The 20,920-nt window shown below is 52.7% G+C and overlaps 3 protein-coding genes across 3 annotated transcripts; 1 reads left to right on the forward strand and 2 right to left on the reverse strand.

The window, feature by feature from the left end:
- Positions 1-8,700: 8,700 nt before the first annotated feature.
- Positions 8,701-9,018, reverse strand: GLRG_08208 (uncharacterized protein; the record flags this gene model as incomplete). Its single annotated transcript, XM_008098893.1, has 2 exons — positions 8,701-8,885; positions 8,991-9,018. 2 exons carry the CDS (start codon positions 9,016-9,018, stop codon positions 8,701-8,703), a joined length of 213 nt encoding a protein of 70 aa, XP_008097084.1.
- A 5,835-nt stretch (positions 9,019-14,853) lies between these two features.
- Positions 14,854-15,438, reverse strand: GLRG_08209 (uncharacterized protein; the record flags this gene model as incomplete). The annotated part of the gene is made up of 2 exons (XM_008098894.1): positions 14,854-14,992; positions 15,107-15,438. The coding sequence occupies 2 exons, from the start codon at positions 15,436-15,438 to the stop codon at positions 14,854-14,856; spliced, it is 471 nt and encodes a 156-aa protein (XP_008097085.1).
- A 4,374-nt stretch (positions 15,439-19,812) lies between these two features.
- On the forward strand, positions 19,813-20,748 carry GLRG_08210 (quinone oxidoreductase; the record flags this gene model as incomplete). The annotated part of the gene is made up of 1 exon (XM_008098895.1): positions 19,813-20,748. The coding sequence occupies one exon, from the start codon at positions 19,813-19,815 to the stop codon at positions 20,746-20,748; it is 936 nt and encodes a 311-aa protein (XP_008097086.1).
- Positions 20,749-20,920: the final 172 nt, after the last annotated feature.

Below are 20,920 nucleotides of genomic sequence, written 5' to 3' on the forward strand. Positions count from 1 at the left end.
GGCGTCGTTGCACGACGAGCGCCCGAAAAGGCACACGCCAATGAAGACTCTGCCGTGCCTGGGGCCGCTGTGACTTGAACGTACCGCCGCCCAGATGTTCTCTCAACATGGGTGTAAGTGTTTATGTCCTCTGGATTTTCGCTCGGGATGGTCAAGTGCCCAACCTGCCTCGGCCGAGGCGATGACGATGTTTGATAAGGTACAGTGGTATCCCAGGTGCCAGCAAAGCAAACCCTTATTGTCATCATCTATCTGTATGCGTGTTCGTCATCCGCGTGTGCCTGGACAAGTAAGAAGAGCCCTCTACTAGCAGTAGTCTCCCCACCCCCCTCATCACTTACACCCCACGGTGAGAGACGTACGTCCCTGTCGCACGCAAACCATCGTCCGTCGACGTTGCTGTCAACCCGCCGGACTCATGCCTATCATTGACGGCGCAGCCACTTCAGATGACCAACCGCCCCCCCCTCCCCAGAGGGAAGACGCTAGACAGCACTAGCCTAACCCCCACCCTCTCTCTCTCTCTCTCTCTCTCTCTCTCTCTCTCGCTGGTTCTCTATCCTGTTCCTCCCACGTTAGACAAGGTTTGGCTCTTCCATTCCAGGACACGGCACTACCGTCGAGCGGGCATGATGGCTTTCAAACCATGCGGGACCTCTTTCAAACTAAGCGGGACTTGGGACCCCAAGCGTAAGCCAACCCGCACAGGGGTTCTCATGGTCTTGCTCGGGGTCTCAACCCCTCCTCAACTCATTCCTCTCTCTACCTAATTATCTCAATAAGTGACCACCAGGGGAGCTCTACCCCACGGCAACACCCGCTTGATGCCTTTTTGGGGGGAGGCATTCCATTTCCCATCGCCCTGGGAGGATCCTTGCCCGTTCCGGACACGCCTCACACCGTGGTCTTCACCTGGTATTTCACCAAACACATGGCATCTTCTCGTCTTCTTTCCCTTACCTGTACTCCGTAACTCGCCTGGCATCGGTAAGTAGTAGACAGCACCGGACCCCTTGAGAAGACGGTTTCAATGGGCCCTGCAGTCAGCGCGCGCGCGCGTGCGCCGTGACTGAGTGAGTGAGTGATTCTGGCGTCTATCTCAGCAACACAGCTGGACGGACTTATTGGCAGTTAGGTAATCCCACGAGGCCGGCGCCAACCGATTATTACTCTGCGGCTCAGTCAGCCGGCCAGTGAAGCCAGCCCGACGTGCACAGAGATGCCCGATATCACACCACATTGTCACTTATCCTATTTCCCCAGATGAATTCAACCCAACTTAGTCTTTCAACTGCGCGTCGTGACCGGTCTCGTCGTAATACAGCGCCCAACGAGCATGACAACAGGACATTGCACCGCCTCTTCACCGGTCAATCCTTCTCGAACCTTTAACCTATTATTACTGATACTGCTGCCGATACCACTGTTTGTCTGCCAACTGTCCCCCCTCCCTGGCCCCCCCCCTGCTACCTCGGTCCTATCCCATACATCGCCAGTTGCATGGGCTAGTCTGTCAAGCAATAACCCTGTGACGTGTGAGTGAGTGGTCGATCAACACAACCACCCCTCAACACTTCCCTGTCCAGAGCCCTCCTCCCCTGCTTCCTCTCATCCCTCATGTTCACCGCACATCATCAGCACGCTTACTCTGATTCGCCCATACGCTGCAACATTTTATAGTTAAGCTAACTGGTCCTACTGCAAATTACGTAGTATCGAGAGCCAGTACATTGAGGCGCCCCTGTTGCCTAGTCCGCTCTTGTAAGAGAGAGCATCTCGTCTTTGATGGTCATCCCATCTAACGGATTGGCCAGAACCAAAGCCACAGGGGAGAGGATGGAGGGGCTTATTCGTGCATGCGGATGTGTATGTATGTGCGCAGCGTGTCAGGCTAGACCAGACCAAACCATACCGGGCAAGGTGCTCTAAACAATGCAGAATGCGGGCACACCTGCCGCTGCGCTGCACTGCACTTGCGAATCACCAGGCGACCTGTGGCATCTACCTATTGCGTTTGTATGCCGAGCGCGACCGAGGATGTCATCGCGGAGTCCGCCGAACGAACTTTAAGCAGCCCCCCCCCCCCAGTCTGAGGAGAGAAAAAAAAAAGAATAAGAGAAAGGCAAAGGGGGCAAGGACTGTCTCTGCGCAGACTTCACAAGGCAAAGTTCCGAATCCGAACTGACAAAGGCGAAATGGGGGGTACGGGAGGGAGAGAGCAAAGCATGCATATGTATGTATAAATTATATTTCGGATAAAAGATATCTTGCCCCTTTTTCTGGCTCGGCATCAATGCGCCATTCATACTGTACTGTCTACCAACATGAATCAGAATACATGTTCCCCCGGGGTTGTGACGGATAAGTAACGGAAAGTGTAACTTTTTTTCCCAGCATGGTAAACCCGTAGGCAACTGTTGCGAACTCCAACCCCTTCCAAAACTCCAGTTGTTCGGCGCCTCTTCATCTTCCGTCGGCCGTTTCAAGCAGAGTCCTCCCTTTTGGGGGGATGGACAAAACATGGAGAGTGACACGAAATGAACAAGAATACAAAACCCAACCTGTTGAAAATGCTGCAAGCTCCCCCAACGTACAAACAATAATAAAACTGTTGTGGATCGACAAAAGCGTCTGTATGTGATGGCAACGTCGGCCTTGCGTAAGATGATAGTGACGGCGGTGGCCGGAAGAATGGTCTAGAGCCGTGCCGAGTAAGATTGCGGGCCATGCCGGCTAGCCGCAGACCAATAAAGGAGAAACGAGAGTTGAGTAGGCGTCGGCGTCGTACATGTGCTAGAGGTGTGATGGAGAGAGAGAGAGGACGGTAAGTGACGATGGTTTACTTATCCCTCCCTCCATCTTCCTTCGGGCCTTGGCCCGGCACCGCGTTTGGCACAGCCGCCCGAATTATAGAGTTGCATAGTTCGCGACACCCGTTTCCGGTCCCCATCCGCCTGGGACGCTGTTTCGAAATGTCGATCCGGGTTTGTCCGTTTGTATGTTTGTTTCCCACCCTCCCTTTGGGAAATCGAAATGTTTTTTGTTCCCGCCGCTGCGCCGTGTGAAATATTCATGTTCCCTTCCGCAATGCTGTGTGTGTCCGCGACGCAAAGGGGGAAACCCCCCCCCCTCTTATCAGAAAAAAATAAAAAAGAAAACGCCGTTGTCGAGGTGCAGGGCCCTGCAACCTCCTCCGACCCTCGAGTGATTTTTACTATGCTTTTTTTTCTTCCTTTTTCGCTCACGTTCTGAAACCCGGACTTCCAAGCCTTCTCCTCTTGTCATAATCAGCCACACGACCCTGGAGGCCATGTGGGATCAGCGTGTTTGAGACCCTGATGTCTCAAAAATGTCGGGTTTTCGGTGTTTTGTTTCTTCGTTTCCCTTCTCCCTCTTGGGCCGGCGTGGCGTCGACTCATCATCCCTAACAAGTCTCGAGACTAGTGATGGCGCCGGTCCAGTCGAACTCTCGGAACGCTGCGCTAGTGCGATGCGGCTTGGTCGGAAAAGCTAGATTTAGGTCGTTCCGCAGCCAAGGAAATCCGGCAGCGTTGATGGTGGTGCGTGGTTGACCGGTGTGGCGGCCATGCACCCCCCTTTCAACCATGGGCTTTCGAGAGTGCTGTAAGTGAAAAGGCGTGCCCACACACACACACACACACACACACCCCTGCCCAATCTCCGGCCTCGTTGAAGTAGGCTACTGTACGGGGTAGTAGGCAGAACGATAAAAGGCAATCAAGGGCGAGAATTCGGACGAGATGGCGTCTCTTGACATGCTTGTCCCGAGAGGCCGGAGGAGGTTAACGACGACGGCCGCGATAGAATACGATATGTGATGAAAAGCAGCGTGCAGCCGCCGGGATCTGCGCCCGCCCTGCGAGCGAGTTCCCCTCGTTGGGGAACGAGCTATAGGCGGACAGGCGCGTTGTTGCGCCTAATCATGCTCTCCCAGACGATGGGTGCCGAGGGCTTGCATTCTCCTGTGATATGACCATGTCAGTCCATGTTCCTCCTTGTGGAATTGGGTATAATCGCATCATCCACTACGGGACGGGTGCTGCAACCCCGTCCGCCTCAGCTGCCACGAAAACGTGGCAACACTTGGTCACCACAATTTTGCTGCCCACCACCCCCCATGTCCGTCCCAATCCCAGGTGCTTGGGCGCTGGGTAGACGGTGAAGGGGGTGGGGAGAACGCGCGCTCCTCCATGGCAGCAGATGACAGACGGTCACCCCTGTCTGTCCCTAATTGGTCATGTACGCGGTAGGGACGGGACGGGATGTGCAAAGTGGGCAACACTGTCTAGGCAGGGTGGAAGAAAAAGAAAAGAGAAAGAAAGAAAGAAAAAAAAAACATACCACAGACTTCATTTCCCCTATAGACATGCGGGCGTCAGCTCGTGTTCACTCTGCCCCGTGTGCGAAATTGTGTGTCAAAGAGCGAAGCGAGAAACCAGCTGGCTGGCTTACACCCGGGTGATCTGCATACATGTGGAGGTATGGGAAGGGAAGGGGAGGGAAGCAATATCAGAGACGTACCTGTACTCGCAGTGGGTAACATGAGGAGGACAGCGGCGTTGTGTGCGAGCGTAGAGTGGGCACCAGCGGGACACGATCCAGCGGACGTGGTTGCAACTGAATTCTCTCTGGACATTGGGAAGAGGGGAATGTCAGCCTTTCGGGCGTTCTCGTCGTTGCGAGATTCGAGCTCACGAAACACGCACCTGAGTGTAGTTGCACATGTTTCTCTCCCGAGATGCGTTGCCGAGGGGGCCGGGGCTGTGGACGGTGTTTGGCAGGTCTCCGGGTGTAAGTCGAGGCCAAAGACAGAATAATAGAGTGGCGGCGGCGGCGGCGGCGGCGGGAATCCGTATGTGGTACAGTTGAGCAAGTACGCGGGGAGGCCTGGCGGCAGAGCTCTCAAAAGGTACGGAATACGGTAACGTCTGGACAAAGTATCGAAGCAAATACAAGGCCAAGTAACTAAGGTTATGTTAAGAATGAAGTTGTCGTGAGGCGAGAAAGAGAGAGGATGGCGGGCACGTTCCGTATTTGAAAGAAGAGTCGAGTGTTTGTCGAGCCAAGTGGTGTGGGCTTGTGCAGAACAGAGCGTGGGTGGTGTTGTGTGATGCGGTCGCCGTTCTGTATATAGCTTAAGGCTTGAAGACTGGACTCGTGGACGGGGCTGTTCGTCAGTGGGCTGGGCTCCGAGAACCCAGGCGAAAGGGAAATCCCTGGGCGATGCAAGGTTTATGCTCAGAAGTACCTACCGCTACGTCGAAAGGTATGTGTGAAGTAGACGGCCGGGCGTGGGGGGGGGTATGGTTTGTACTCTATAGAGAGAAGAGGGGATTAGAGACGAGAGGAGAGAGAGAGAGAGAGAGAGACGAAGACTGGGACTGGGTGGACAAGACACTGGAATGATAGACTGACGGTCTGAGTCCCAAGCTGGGCCGCTTCTAGACCAGACTGGCGGGCGAGCGACCAAGCAAGCATCATGGCCCCAGAATTATGATTGCCCCCCCTTGATGCTTGCTTGCCGGACCCAAGAAGATTGAACCCAGTCTGGGTGTCTGGCTACCTATTTGGGCCATTGAGAGGACAGAACAGTAGGATCGGGCAGAAAACAACGTGCGTATGTAGTAAATACTTTGCAGACACACACAGAGAGAGGTATGCGTGGTGTTCGGGCTCTTGCTCATCCTCCAAGTAGTGCGTCTGTCCCTCAGACTTCGGGTCCGAGCGGAGGGGGTGTGCGAAAGTTTCCGTGCCGTCTTTGGGGAGTGAGTGTGCTCCAACTCAACTCTGACCGGGTCGTGTGGAATCTTTCGCCCCCTCTCTCTCTCTCTCTCTCTCTCTCTCTCCCCTTTCAGCTTCGGCAGATCCCCTTAGGCCGGGTCACCCAAGTATCTCTCCATCTCACACAGTGCCGCTGCACAGCACAGGCTCTGATGGCCGATTACGTAGTGTATGTTGATGGGAGTAGTGTACACTACGAAGTACGGGGTGAACTGGCCAGCCCTTGCCCAAATCCCAAAGCATCATCGCATGGCATGACATGGCATGCCACGGCAAGGGTTGTGAGAAGCCTCCTTTCCATGTCTCTGGCGGTCCTCATTTTCCCTAGTCTACTACGGAGTAGGTAGTAAAGTACACCCTCCAGCCGAACAGTACTCCGTAGTCAGTACTCCGTAGTCAGTACTCCGTAGTCAGTACTCCGTAGTCAGTACTCCGTAGTCAGTACTCCGTAGTCAGTACTCCGTAGTCAGTACTCCGTAGTCAGTACTCCGTACTTTGTACGGAACAAGCCAGCCAGGCGACGCAACCCTTGCTCGCCTTCTGCCGCGCCCCGTTTTCTGGTAGACGACCTAGACTATCCGTACATGCACCCAGAACGACCGGGTTTGATTTGCTCTGCCGTAGGTCTCTTGTCGCGCTCCGTTTGCTTTGCCATCATGCCTCCACGTCGCCAACCCATACCTGGCATCACGTCCAGGTTGAACGACGCTCGGTGCAGGCAGCGAGCAATAAGGGGTTGGATCTGATGGCCAATGGGAGGAGTGCTCGCGGCTTCTTGCTCCTTTGCAGTGGTCCGTTCGCCGCGCCGGGCTATTTGGGGGCGAGAGCAGACGAGCCAAACAGACGACTCTGCACTGCACTGAAGGATGCCGTTCACTCCAGACGAAGGACCGTCGCACATCATTCCGATAGTGCGTGGCTTGCCGTAGGGCAGCCTCCTCCCCCCCCATGTTGGCTCTTGACACTAGCACCGCGCCAGGGACCCATCCTTTCTGAACCGACGGGTGTGAACATTGCGAGACAGGCACCGGCTGGGCCCCTCGAGCCGCTTGTCTCTCACGGGCTCCATTTTGACCAGGTCTCAAGATTGAGGGGAGGGGGGGCCACGCAAACCGAATGATAGCAACGCCGCGCTCCCTGCGACGATGATCCCTGGGCGGCCTTGGTGGCAGTACTACTACCATGTACACCAGACTAGGCCAGAAAGAGGTCGTGCAATGGAAAGAGAGTTTTCCCTCAAATGCCAAGCTAACCTGGCTAAGCTGGACGTGGATTCGTTTCTCAGCCGCCATGCCGCTGTTCTGTTCAAGGCTGTTGCATCTCTGTGCCCTGTCCCTCACTTCTTGCTTTTACTTCATCGCCAACCACGAGTCGGCAATGCGACCCTGAGAACACATGACTTTCGAGCTTCCCGCAGGGGGGGGGGGGGGTCGTGGAGGCAGAGATCAAGCATGCCACTAAGGCGCAAAAACCGCCGGGACGACTGCTAACCCCCCATCCAAGGGGCTTGAGCGGTCATTTTCGAGTGACTCTCGCCTTGCCAGTAAACCGAGTAACGAGGCACTCCAGCGAGGGAGGGTAGGAGCTGGCTCCGGAAAGGGGGGCCAAGACTACGCAGTAAAGCATATGAAAAAAAAAAAAGATAAAACAATTAACTAATTATGTATATATATACCTATACGGAGTACTCCGTATACATGAAGGACCAGGGAAAAAATTGCTTGTGAGGGGACAAGGACTTGCACCTGAGCCATCTATGGCACTGTTCACATGGACTGTACCTGTATGTACTGACCGGGGCCCGGATGAAGGACACCAGACCCCAGCAGGGATAGACAAGAGCCGAAGGTCAAGGGGATGGTTGTGCATAGCCCCTGCTCATCGTGCATGCGTGGGTAGAGCGAGCTGACGGTACCGAGCATTGTCGATTCCCCGCGTTCGCGTTCGCGCCGAGGGAGACATCATGTAGATGGTGAAGAAGAAAAGAAAAGAAAAGAAAAGAAAAGCGACAGGCAAGGGTCACCAGTCCACTTGGCGCATCATGTAAAAGTGTCGACCAATGCCCGCCAGCCGCAAGGTGCCGGTGGGACAGGCCCGGACCGAACGGCATTGGCGGCGGACACGCAGTTTTCCAATAAGCAAACGGGCGTATTACTAGCTGCTCTTGACCAAAGTTCGGAGAGATATTATGACGCCCGATTGCCGTTTGCCGGACGTTCGCGGTGCGCCCCTTCTACGATAAAGGTACCGACGGCGTGTTGCGTAACCCGCGCGATGCCGGCGGCATCTTCCGTGGTTAACAAAACTCAGGAGTCATCTCAAACAAGAGTCGTGACCTTTTTTATGCCCAGAATCACCTCGAGAGTACTACCAAGGTGCTAATGTGAGGCGGTGCCTCTTGAGGTCGTCCTGGAGAGTAGCACGCATGCTCCCATGACGGCCCAGGGGAGAGGGTCATGACCATGTCGCTCCCGGTAGCCCAGAGAAGTATGTTCCAGGCCCGACAAACCGCCCGATACAGTGGCTAAGGTTTATAATAAACCCCCGATATTTACAACCTTCTTGGCTGAGAAATCGAGGCGAGTCTATCCGTATTTCACCCAGGCTTGGTTTCGCATCGTCGTATGCGAATGGCGCATACCAGAAGGAACCGGCCCAGGCTCGCCTCGCGCGTCTGCAGCTAGCGTCTCACGGGACCACGGTAAACCAATATTGCGCCTTTGGCAGCTTGATAAGTCTCAAGAGGCCTCTAGAGATAGATACGAGGCACGTGGCCCTGCGTAGATCAACAGGCAGTCCGTTACCGGTCAAGTTAGTCAAGGCGAGAGTCCATTCCAATACCATCACGTGCCACTTGATATCCCCCCCCCCTGTCAATTTGCTCTCAAGGTGCCGGCGCTAGTCTCTGCGTTGGTGTCTCAACGTGTACATGATCTTATTGGACTTGATATTCCCAGGGCCGTGGAGACATTGCCAACCCTCTGCGTAGTAGATAATGTCCAAGACATTGCCCAGGTTGCCATACCGCTTCTTCTGCACATGGCACCATCTTTCGGGGATCTGCGCGCTGTTGACGAGCCACGCTAAAGCCAACCTTGTTTATTACTCCTCCTCCTTTCACGTCTACCAACCGTTGCCGTTCTTTCAACACCAAGTGTTGCCATCTCCACTCGCTGTGGAAACCATACGAAGGCGGTAGGCCTCGCCGTTCGCCATTGTCTCTCATTCTCGGGCATCGATCCAAATCCACTTTGCCTTTCGTTAGTCTTCGCTCTGTTCAGCTGCTGCTCTTTGCCAACTGGCCTTAGTCCCACATAAACATTGATCCCATCGCTGCGTGGAAGTGTCGTCTATGTCAGTGGTCGACAACGGACGGAAACCGTGTATACTATAGTAGGACACCAAATTAGTATAGGAGGGGTTCATCACCGCTTCTCAGCGATGCAGCCCTTTCCGTCAGCCATCCCGGGCGGCTTGCCGTCCGGCCCCATACTGGTAGCATCACGGATGGATGGATGGGTGGCCGTACGCATATATCTCAGCGTCTCTGTCAAGGATGGTACTTGATCATTAGGCTCACGATGGGTCTGTCTCATCGACAACCTTGACAGGAGTTGACTCACCCATGTCCTAAACCCAAGCGAAAAGAGGCTCACATGCGCTTTCTCTTCTCCTCAAAGAGAGGCATCTCTTATGTTCTGGACTGTCGTTGACTCTTCCCCGTGTTGGATTCCGCAAGCTCGCGGTCGGTATCCATGGATTCCCAGTTATAGTGAAGGGTTAAGATCAGACCGACTGTCTGCCACAGTCCCATGTTCCGTCCCATACATACAATGTAGTACGCAAATGACCCGTGCGATGCCTGTCAAGACGCTGCAAGGAGAATTCGTGCCGATCAACAATCCCCTCACCCCCTTTCACGGCCCTGACAATTCCACTTCCTTGTGCCGGAGAAGCCCGACGGCCGGTACTCTATTTTACCCTACGGTCGCCTCTTGTTCGATGTGTGTTGTTTCGTTGCAGGTCGGACGCTCGCGCCATCTCCCGGCCGTTCTGGCCGACAATGCCCTCTCTCCATCTCTCTCTCTCTTTGCTGCAACGCTGCATCTCCGCGGAACCGACTGTGCCGTCGAAGGCCATTGGCTGGTGCATGCGCCTTCATTCATCGTGATCGGCGGGCAGTGCTTCACGTGGGACGTAGGTCTCAGTACAACTTGGGTGCTTTGCCATGGCCAGCAAGTGTACTTTGTTGGCGAGTCTGTTCTTGCGTGCAGAGCATCCTGGCTCCGACCATCACTCGACGATATGACTCTGGCATCATACCGACATTTCCGGATCGAAGCATCACAATCAAGCAGCCTCGATGTCTGTCACCGCGCTCGACCAGGCCCATGCCGTATCCTATGTAACGACATCCAACATCTGCTTTTCCTCGGTCCGAGTTGACTAATGTGATGCATCAGGGCTCCAAAGCTGCCATCGTCCGTCCTCCTTGGCCCTGGACAGTTTAAAGTTTTCTAGGGTCTTGCCAAGAGGGCGTCTTGCAAATCCTCTTGACCATAAAGAGATATCGATTAAAAGCGTCCTGCTGGTTCCACACACCGGTCAAGCTGTATGTTCAGGGGACTCTAGTCTCGCTAAAGGTTGTGAGATTCTCGTAGGGGGCCGCAGGTCGTGATATGGAGCTTCGGCGAGTCAGGCGAACCCTTGCGCTGAAGAACTGTCATCCCAAACGGTGGGTTTCTAGCTGGCTTCTAGCGCAGGGGCCGGGGGGGAGGGGGGGGGGGGTCGAGAGACTCAGTCGACGGCACACTTGTTTTCACATGATTCCCTGCACCCCTGCCCTCCTCGTCGAGTCTGTCCTGAGATCGAATGCAAGAGCAGAGATCTCTGGTCCCAGCGTGAAACGGATTGCTGGCTTCATAAGAAATAGCATACGGGCTATCAATCTAACCTCTGATGGGTGGCTTGGGACACACTTTTACACGTCTGCGCGCACAAGCGAAGTGACCTCACCCACTATGAACGGCGCCCTCCTCCTGTCAATAACTCGTCTCCAGCCAGCGGTGAAGCCCGTGTGGGCACTTACCTATCCATCCAATTATGCGCCATCCGATCTCATTAAGCGCCCGTTGGACAAATGGTCGTGATTGCAATCTGTGCCTGCCAGCCCTGCCATACGCATGAAGCAACGCCGTGGATCATGACCGGCCGTCCCACCTGCTCTTTGAGGTAGGCGGAGTTTTTTTCTCGATAGCGTCAGGGTGATGGAGAGAACGATGATAGAACGACTCATTATTGTCTCCATGTCATGTTCCTCATGGGACCGGAACCGGGTGAGAGTTCCGCCTGCTGCCAGCCTAACCTAGGGCACTATCAAAACCCAACAGCTTGGGTCATTGTGGCACTCATGGCCGGCACCAGCACGATTAATGGCAGGCCACTCAGCCAATCACCTGCGGCCCGGACGGCCGTCTCGGCGTTCCCAATGGCATGGATCCGGAATCTAATTCGTGAGATGGGTTGCGGACGATACTTCCGATACGGGCATCTTTCCCCGGCGGCTTTCCTTCAATGGCACTACAGGGTTCCATCCTGACCCCGTCGCTGTCTGTCACGTAACGTAAAATGGCTAGCCACGACATTGCATTCCACTCCATTCTCTACGAACGGGGGCCACGACGCAACTGCAATGAAGGGTGGCACGCACGGTCTATCGCGGTGCAATGTGCGTCAAAATCTACCTCGAGACCCGCCGGTCTCAGGGACATGGAAGCTGATGTGCGCGCCCCCCCCCCCCCCCCCCCCCGCTCGCTCGGGCGAAACTCTTTCATGATGGCTTTCGTTGGACGCAAGTGGTTGGCGGCATGTGACGGTGCTTCAGTGTGTGAGACGGCAAAGAGGTATTCCCCGAAATTTCCGCCAACTGACTCATTGCCTCGCATGCGGGAAAGCAAGCATAGCTTCTTCTTACTACTGGGCTTCCGTGCCGACCTGTTGGGTTTCCCTTAGAGGATTAATGCCTGTACCACCGCCCACTCCCATTTGCCCACACGGGATATTTGCGGCACCGCCTGAGGATTCATTGCCCCAGGTTTGCCAGACTACTGGAATGATGCGGCTTCTGCCGACAAGCCCCTGAAACCGCCCTCTCGTACCGAGCCAAGAAGGGGGCAGAAGCGGAACGCTCCGAATGAGCACTTTATCCGTTGATTTGTGGTCGATCCTCCACAGGCGTCCAGTGAGATTACCTCTTCGATCATCAAGGTTTAGTGGTGTGATAAATATATTACACCGAGGCCATCCGTCATTGTTCGTGATGTCGGCGGCTGGCTTCATTAAGGAGCGGCAGTGGTTTCGGGAGTTGTTGAATTGACTACCTTGCGGCTTTTACAGGCATGTAGAGTATGATTAATTACCTAACGGCTTTGCAGGGGGCAGCTACTGCCTCGGAGTACAGAGGGAGAGGAGCACACAGATTTGTCCGAGCGAGCGTCGAATATCTTTGTGGTCCGCTGGATACGGCCATCTGGGATGTTGATGCAATCTGTTCCCTGGTTTACCAACGCTCAGTACGACAGTGAGAACCCCCCAACTGACTGCCCTCGACGATTCCTCCACCGTTTTCTGTCAGGCGGTGGAACTGACCCACGCTGCCATTCCCTCGGGTCGCTGACCCATCCGAAGCGGAGACGTCGCCGATGGGTAATCGATTGTGCAAGTGTACCTGTGACCTAGCACCCGCGTGACAAAACAGACGGCTGGTTGCTATGTAGTAGTGGTAAGGAAAAGCGGCCATCTTTTTTTATCACCCACGTGCCTAGGAACCTGACGGCCTCCGGCTTGCTTGACTCCGATCGCGGCGGACTGTTCCTGATGATCTTTCCCTTCGTTTCGGGATGGTCACTCGTGTTGAGGCTATGGAAACCTGAAGGGGTTGAAGGGTGTTGATGCCCAATATCCTCGGCCAGTGGGCGAGAATAGGAAAATCAGGGGACGCTCCAAGATTAGCAGACCCATCCTGGAGGCGGAACTGGTGTTTTCTGTGGCAAACCCAGCAAGGTCTCACGGAAGGTGGGCAACGAAGAGAAGCCCCCGGCCATTAGTGGACACGCCAGCCTGTGTTGTATTGCTCAATCGGGACGTACACTGTCAGAAGAGGGCAGCCTTCGAAACAGCAGATGAGCTATAGAAAACTCCCTTGTATTATCGTATTGAGTATGCCAAATATCCTGTGGGTAATGAGTTGCACAAGCCAAGCGCAGTCATTATTGAAGGTGCGAGTATGTTGACTCAATACGGAGTACTGGCAGATGATCCAGTTGCACGGTCTCTTTGCAAAAAAATTGGTGGCGCTCCCGTTGTCTCGCGCAACGCTTCGAAGGAATAATGCCCCATCATTGTCTATCCAAGCATGTGGCGGTGTTTCAGTTGCCCTCGCGAGCTAGCCACGCTGGCCATGGACTATAAGCCAAGACAGCTTCCTCTGTCAAGGTTATATTCTGATACATTTTGCATAATACGATCGCCCGACGGCGAGGCCTACAACTGTGGAGTGAACGACAAGGAAGACTATATGAGTTGAAGTTGAAGGTACTTCGATTTGGACAGTACTTTGAAGTGCTAGAACGGCTGAGTTAAGTCAACATTCACTGTTCAACAACACCACAAAAACGTCTTACTATGACAGGAGCTATCCGCCAACAAACATTGTTATCATGAACTTTGACCAGTGTCGGATCAGACTTTTCACTCCCTATTTTCTCGGCACTTCAAGAATTTGACTTTGTGTCACTGAAAAACCTGTATTTAGACGTGATATGGCTCGAGGTGCTACTGAATGATGATATCCATCTAAAGCGTGGTGCTTGATAGCAATTGCACAGAGTGATTATGACCCACTACTTACATCTGCATCGACGGATACAATCAAGACCAGTAACCTCCTGTCAATATGCATGTATGATATCGGATAATCATTCAAAGTCAAAGAAAATTCAACGATACATAGAATGGGTAGACAGACATATCGGCTCTGCTTGCGTCCTCGTGGTCTTGACAACAGATTCAGACAGAGGGGGTTGGAGTGTAAATAGAGATAGCAGAGAACTCGATGACGAAAAATGACGTATAGTAAAGAGTGATGAAATCAGTTATGGGTACCATGCGGAGTTATATATAGCTTTGCTTCATAGAGATAGCTAATACTGGGTTTCTGTTGAATATATAGTAGATGCCACAACTAAAACTTAGTATTAGAGATTGACTTATGTTCATTTCTCTGATTCACGACTTGTCAAATATAGCGGCTTAGAATCTTATGGCTTCTAGTTGCGCCACTGGCTCAGATTCCATGACGTCTGACAAATGTTGTCTTCAGGGTCGTATGAGTAGTAGAGGACTAAGAGGGTCTTTTCAAGTACATCAATGTGAACATTAACACCATTCATCTCCCATTCCGATTGGATGATTCGCGAAGGGTTTGGACCGTGGGTTCTCCATCAACTTATCAGTTACTGCCCGAAGTACGTGGATAACGAAGCGAATCACCACCCTGGAATACACGTTATTCGAACCAACGCAAGCCGACTTACACCAGCTCTCACAAATATTGGGCCATTGTGAGAGGCCCTTTCAACTTTGGGGCTCCAATCATGCCCGAAGAACCACTTTCAGGTGCTAATAAGCTACAGAAGCATCATCACATAGCCCTCAGCCAGAGCTCAAAGTTACGACAGCCAGTGCCGGTTAAGCAGTGATGAGTAAGTATTATGTGCAATATATGATGGCTAAATACGAGAAATGCTTATCTTCAAGACGCCCAGCCTTCTGCAGAGCTGGTTTACCCTCCCCATCCCCCTGCACTCCTCCCCTCCGGGTAGGTACATACACCCTGGAGCCTGCTTGACATCTGGTAACACAGATGACTAACAATGAGTACTTTGTGCCCCAGAAGATCAGCGAAGCTCGAGTAACCGACTGGCGTTCCGTCATAAACATTCAAGTGTAGAAACGAAGAGAAATTGAAATCAAAGATAATCATAAGATCGTTTAAGATCCCCAGAAGTCGCACTTGACACAGCCAATCTTGTCGTTCCAGCTGAAGCTTGTGAGATCGCGAAGGCCGGGATACGTGATGTCAAGGGCGGGAGCACCATTCTCGTTCCAGCATCCGTTGGCGTCAAAGTGGCTGGGCGAAAATTGTTAGTTATCCCACACAAACTACCACAACTCCGAGGGAGGCACAGGGCCTTGTACCAAGGTTGTAGAAAAAGGAGTAAGACAGGGGGTGGGGACTACTTACTCCCAAGCCCAGCAGCCGGCACCCCAGTCAGCTCCAATGCTAGAGATGCGGTTGTTCAAGCCCAGGCCCTCAAGGTTGTACCACTGTCCGTTCTGGACGACGTACAGGGAGCAAGGCTCCACGAAGCCGACGTTGTCACAGGCCCAAATGTGGCCAGGGTTCTGACGCTTCAGCTTATCCGTGTCGCTGCGCAGGTCAATAACAGTCTTGTTCGTGGTGTCGATGCCATAGAGGGTGGCGATATCGGCATGGCGGGCAGATAGGCCATCGGTGGGCGCGGCGAGCACGGCCGGAGCGACAGCAGCGAGGATGATGGCGATCTTGGAAACCATGATGCTTACGAGGAGAGAAAGACGTGAGCGAAGATCCGGTGAGGACTTTGTGTTGTCTTGGATGTGTAATGAAAAGATGGGGTGAGATGTTTTGATGCTGAGGATGCAAGAAAAGACAAGGTAACTCGAGCGGCGGCCGCGGTCATATTTATACCAGAGAGTCATACATCAAGTAGGCCGCAAGACGTATCATGAGAATTGCTTGTACTTCACGATCGTGATACATGGCGTTGCCCTATTCGGTCAAGCCTAGACACAATGGCGAATGGTACGCAACGACCGAGTTCAAGCAGCTCAGACAACGGCTGGTGGTTCTTGACAAGGGTCTCAAAGCGGTATCTCGTAACAGAGGCCGACGACTCCACAGGCAGTAGAACTGGAGATGTTCAACTGAGCAGCAGTGGTATTCTGTCAGAAATTACTCAACTTACATTCCAGATCGAGGAAAGGTTAGAGTCAGTCAAAGACCGGGGTCAAGTAGGTTATTATCGTCGTCACTAATGCTGTAAAGGGAAACGTCGTACAATTAGCCAATGATGGTGTTTATAAGTTTAACCTTAATGCTACAGATACTAGCTTGTATTCAGCACGAGCCATTGAGCTAGGAAGGCAACCGTGAACACCCTCCCTTGCTGGTGGATGTATCCGGCCAGCGCTATATTGGCTGTTCTAATTTCTCTCCACTGCCTTTTGCCGAGCAGGAAGCGAGCATTGTGATAGGCCCGGCAGAACGACTTCTCCAGAAGAAGAAAGTCGAGAAAGAAAGCCATCATTGTGGCTGAAGTTCTAGACCATATCATCGTAGGCATCTACTTTGTGTCCTTGGCGATGGGTCAAAAGAGGAGTTGGTTGGCCTGCAACCTGCTAAGTAGATACGCCCCATGCAGCATCGAGTCAAAATTTTGCGCACACCCTTAAGCCAGACTGCTGGGAGTCTGCAATATGGCCTCTGTCCTTGCAACACCATTCCAGTATTAGCCAACTGCTTTGTGACATAGCCATACCAGTACCAGCAAGATGTTCATCTTGGCATTGTCCAAGATGAACACGCACTATCCCTTCCTTTGCTCTTAGTAAGAACCATCGTGCAGATATTCTCCTTTCCCCATTGAACCTGTCAAGCCCTAGGGGTTTTCTATTGACGCCCGCTCTTGGGAGGTTCATATGTGGTTGCCTAATAAAACTGGACCACGCGCTGACAAGACTTCCTATTCGTGGGTAGATAGTAAAAATAGCCAGTTGCTTGACCCTTAAATATAATGTCTTGCATGTTAAGGGTCTAGCTTGATTCTACCTATCGGAATTGATAAGCAAATTAAGCCGTGCCAATGCGCAGTAGCTTCCGATCAATACAGTAAAACGATGAATACCGTGACGGGGTTGATTGCAGCCTTGATCATCTGTTTCCCGCTCATCTTATCCAAAATGATAGTGTATCCAAGCCTTTTATCTATTGAGTGATTGGCAACGATTTAGGGCTCTTGGGGGGTTAAGGAGCGTGTCATCTCAGGTCTGTATGTCGGCCAGGAGCATCAAAGCGAGCAGGCCCAAGGTCACCGTTTGCAACTCCTTCCACGACAAAGATCGCACGCCACGATCCCGCGGAAATGAGAGAGCCCAAACCTTCAGTTTTAGAATTGCAGAGTCAAAAGACCGCCGAAAGCACCGGCAAGAGGTGCCATGGCAATGTAGAGAGAGAGAGAGAGAGATTCGGAAGATGAGGTCAGAATGTCTGTAGAAGCGAGAAAGATAGGAGGACAAGCCCAACATGATATCCGATTCTGCAATAACAAGGAGAACCAGACATGCTGCGAGTTGCGACTAATTGTTGATGCAGGCGCTCGCGACGGTCTTGACGTCTGGTGGTATATTTATGCGAAGGGAAGTGGCCGAGAAGATAGACAAGTAACAGGGCCAGTAATCTTGCAAATAATATTGCAAGGAATTTCGAAAATGATGTAAGATACGTAGAAAATAGCGGTTACCGAATCAAAGTCGTACCCACCGGGACAAGATCCTTTCTGAGTCTTTCGGGACGAGCTTTGCCAATGTTTGACCGACCAATAAAACAAATAAGAACATCAGAACCACCAGTGGAGTAATGCAGAGGTCGGATTTGAGACGGATCATACTCTCTATGTTGCGATCATCTAGGAAGATAGAAGAGTATTGATCGACCGCAACGATTTCCTTGTTTTATTTTGTCACATGGTGCATCCTGTCAGGCATTCGGATTCTTCCCCCGGAAACCAAAGTCCGTGAATAGAACCGAGGAATAGGAGCGCGTCTTTGAGGATAGGAAGAGCAATCATGGAACGCGGAAAAGTGACCCCGAGGTCAGCAGGAAATGGAAATGCATGCCGACTCAAAGAGTCGGGGGCACGAATTACTAACAGTTCTTGGCCTTTTAGCTCACCCTAGAGGAAGATGACCACGAAATAGTTAGCGGCCCTCGGTGCTACGTTTGGCGAAACTTGTTATTGATATTCGCTCGCTACCTCGGGGACAAGACAGGCTCAACCGGACATCTGAAGCGGACTTATTCAAGACGGGCAGCAGGAAATATTGCATGGCCGTGATCAGCTTGAAAGGGGTGTTTAGATTCCAGGCCAGTGAGAAGTGGATCTGCACGACGCAGCCAAGGTAACACTAAACATGGCAGTTCCATGCTGCCGCCGCAGTCATCCCGAAGGTAGGCGATTTTGCTACGAACACTACGACATAGTGTCATGCGAGTAATAGCAATACAGTCAACCAAGCTTAAAAGGCTTTGACACAATGCCCAGCGTGCCCTATCACGCCATTATGTATGATATCAGTAAGTATCCCGCTTCTTTTCCTGCAATGAATTTGGGGAACTTTTGGCCAGGCATATCTTTCTTTCCCATCGCTCTCTTACCAGCGTAATCGAGACTACTATATCGTCGCCAGACCACCTGCTTCCACAAGTGAGAGTGTACCATCACCGTTGTTCAAATGTGCTTAGAATTAATGTTCTTGCATCTTCGGTAGCACTAAGCTTCACTCCAATACACCAGGCAACGTTTTGACTGTGTTGCCTCTCCACTATAAGCGTGTGCAGAAGTATTGTATAGTTCCTTGGTGCTTACTATTCCTTTAGACAAGAATTATTCATTACTGTTATCGTCTTTTTCTGGTCCTGAGACTGCTTGGAACGAACACGCCAGTTTGACCATGACTTGGCCGATCTCTCTGGGAAAGGAAGGTTATGCGTCTTGACTAAATCCCTCACCAACTGCCCCTACATACTCTTTTTACATGGCTTTTAGCCTAGCTTATTTCATCGACACCCGGGTGAAAGTGGTTGTTGAACTTGCTTAATTCTAGCACATCGCACTTTTGTAACCCCACTGATATTGGCTTGGCGCTTAACAATCGTACCATAGGCATCCAAAATGTTAATTGCAAGGCAATCCTGAATTTGCATATAACTGAAGCCGGAGATGGCTATAAGTGGCCATATTTAGAAAATGTGTCTCCAATTACGTTCTCCTTCCCCAACCTGAGGTGGACTCAATAAATTACAGTTCCTCGCATATTCCATCAAACGATCGAAAGGCTGGGTTTATAATACTACGGTACAAAGACTAATGCGAGTATTGGGTATGGTGTCAGAGTGCTGTCTTCTGGCGGCTTGGTGAGAGAGTAGTTCGGCCGTCGCGCTTCTACGACATTCGATTGCGACACAGGCGCGAGAGGTTGTAAGAAAGCCATGTCGGGGGTTTTGAGCCAATGGTATCTGTTGCCGCCGGAAACACCGCCAGACTGCTTCAGCGCCCTAGCCTGGATCGAATGCTTCCAGGAACGGAGATTCCGTGGAACCCCGAAACGCCGTCGGACACGCCACTTTCGGTGCCGGTACCCGAGGACGCGTGTTTTCTTACCTTGAAGCCGATGTGCCAGAGGATTGCCCACAAGTTCACCTTTTGCCCTTGTCATCTGAACCGCATCTTGTTTGGCGGGCCCTCAGCCCTACGAAAGCTTGTCCAGATGGGGGGGGGGGGGGGGGGGGTGTTGATTTAGCCACTCTCATACGAGACGAACCTGTTTTTTACTCAACTGCTTCCACTAACTATTACAAATCAAGCCGAGCGCGCGCGCGCGGTAATAACATCTCAGACTGCCTACGGGCTCAGCGCCACGCAGCAAACCAGGCGGCATGGATGGCGGCTCTTACTCATCACCCGCGCGTATCGGTTCACGATTACTCACATTGGACTATATAAGTGCAGCCGAGTCCTAGGAACCGGTAAGGCTTTGCAATCATCTCATCCTCAAGCTGAAACATAAACGACCGGTCTCACTCTCATCTCCAGTCCCTCTCAGCTGCTCACGAAAGCAGCTTCACTCAAAATGTACGCGACCTTGGTCAACTCCTGGGACTCTTCCCCAACCTACACCACCACCGACGACCTCCCGCCCCCTTCTCCCACCCAGATCCGTCTGCGCGTCCTCGCAGCCGGCGTCCACCGCCTCGTCTTGTCCCGCGCCGCGGGCAGGCATTACACCTCCACAACCCTGCCTCACCTTCCCGGCGCCGACGGCGTGGGCGAAGACCCGGCCACAGGCCAGCGCTACTACTTCACCGCGCTCATGACCGGCTCCTTTGCAGAGTTCGTCAACGTCGAGCGCAGCCTCGTCGCACCGCTGCCGGAGACCGCCGACCCCGTCGCGGTCGCTGCGTTCACGAACCCCGCCATGAGCAGCTGGATGGCGTTCGCCGCGCGGACGGGGTCCCAGAAGCCCGGTTTCTCGGTCGCTATTCTGGGCGTCACGAGCGCGAGTGGACGAGTCGCGGTGGATGTTGCCCACGCAAAGGGCGCGGGACGCATAGTGGGGATCGCGAGAAACGCCGCAGCGATGGCGGAGATGGCACTCGACGAGAGCATCGTCCTCGCGGGCAGCGAAACGGATTGGTCGAAGCTGGGCGAGGTGGACGTCGTGCTGGATTACGTCTACGGGCCTTCTGCCGTCGATCTACTCAAGGCGTTGCCCAAGTCTGAGAAGGAGGTACAGTTTGTTCACATCGGCTCCGTGTCCGGCGACGGAGATGTCAGTCTCCCCGGGGCCATCTTGAGAGGAAAGAGAGTTGCGATTCGTGGTGCTGGCCCAGGGAGCTGGACCATGAAAGAGTATGCAAAGGAGCTCGAGGGGATGGTGGGTGTGAGTTCGGGATTGAAGGCGAACGATGCCATCACGTTTGGGTTCAAAGATGTTGAGAAAGGATGGAAGGAAGCTGGAGGGAAGAAGAGAGTGGTTTTTGTCAGTGAAGATATGTTGAGCTCCTAAGTGAACTTGGCAAGCGAGACAGGGTTTTCATTTTTGAGTTGGGTAATATGGTTTCATCAGCTTGATATTTCACCATGGTCAGTTTCAAACATCATTGAAGTAATACCACATAAACCACGCCCATGGATTGTCATGCTGCTTTGCTTGGCCCATCAGGTGGGCCTACAAGACG

Source organism: Colletotrichum graminicola (assembly GCF_000149035.1).
Source record: "Colletotrichum graminicola M1.001 genomic scaffold supercont1.37, whole genome shotgun sequence".
Lineage (NCBI taxonomy): Eukaryota > Fungi > Ascomycota > Sordariomycetes > Glomerellales > Glomerellaceae > Colletotrichum > Colletotrichum graminicola.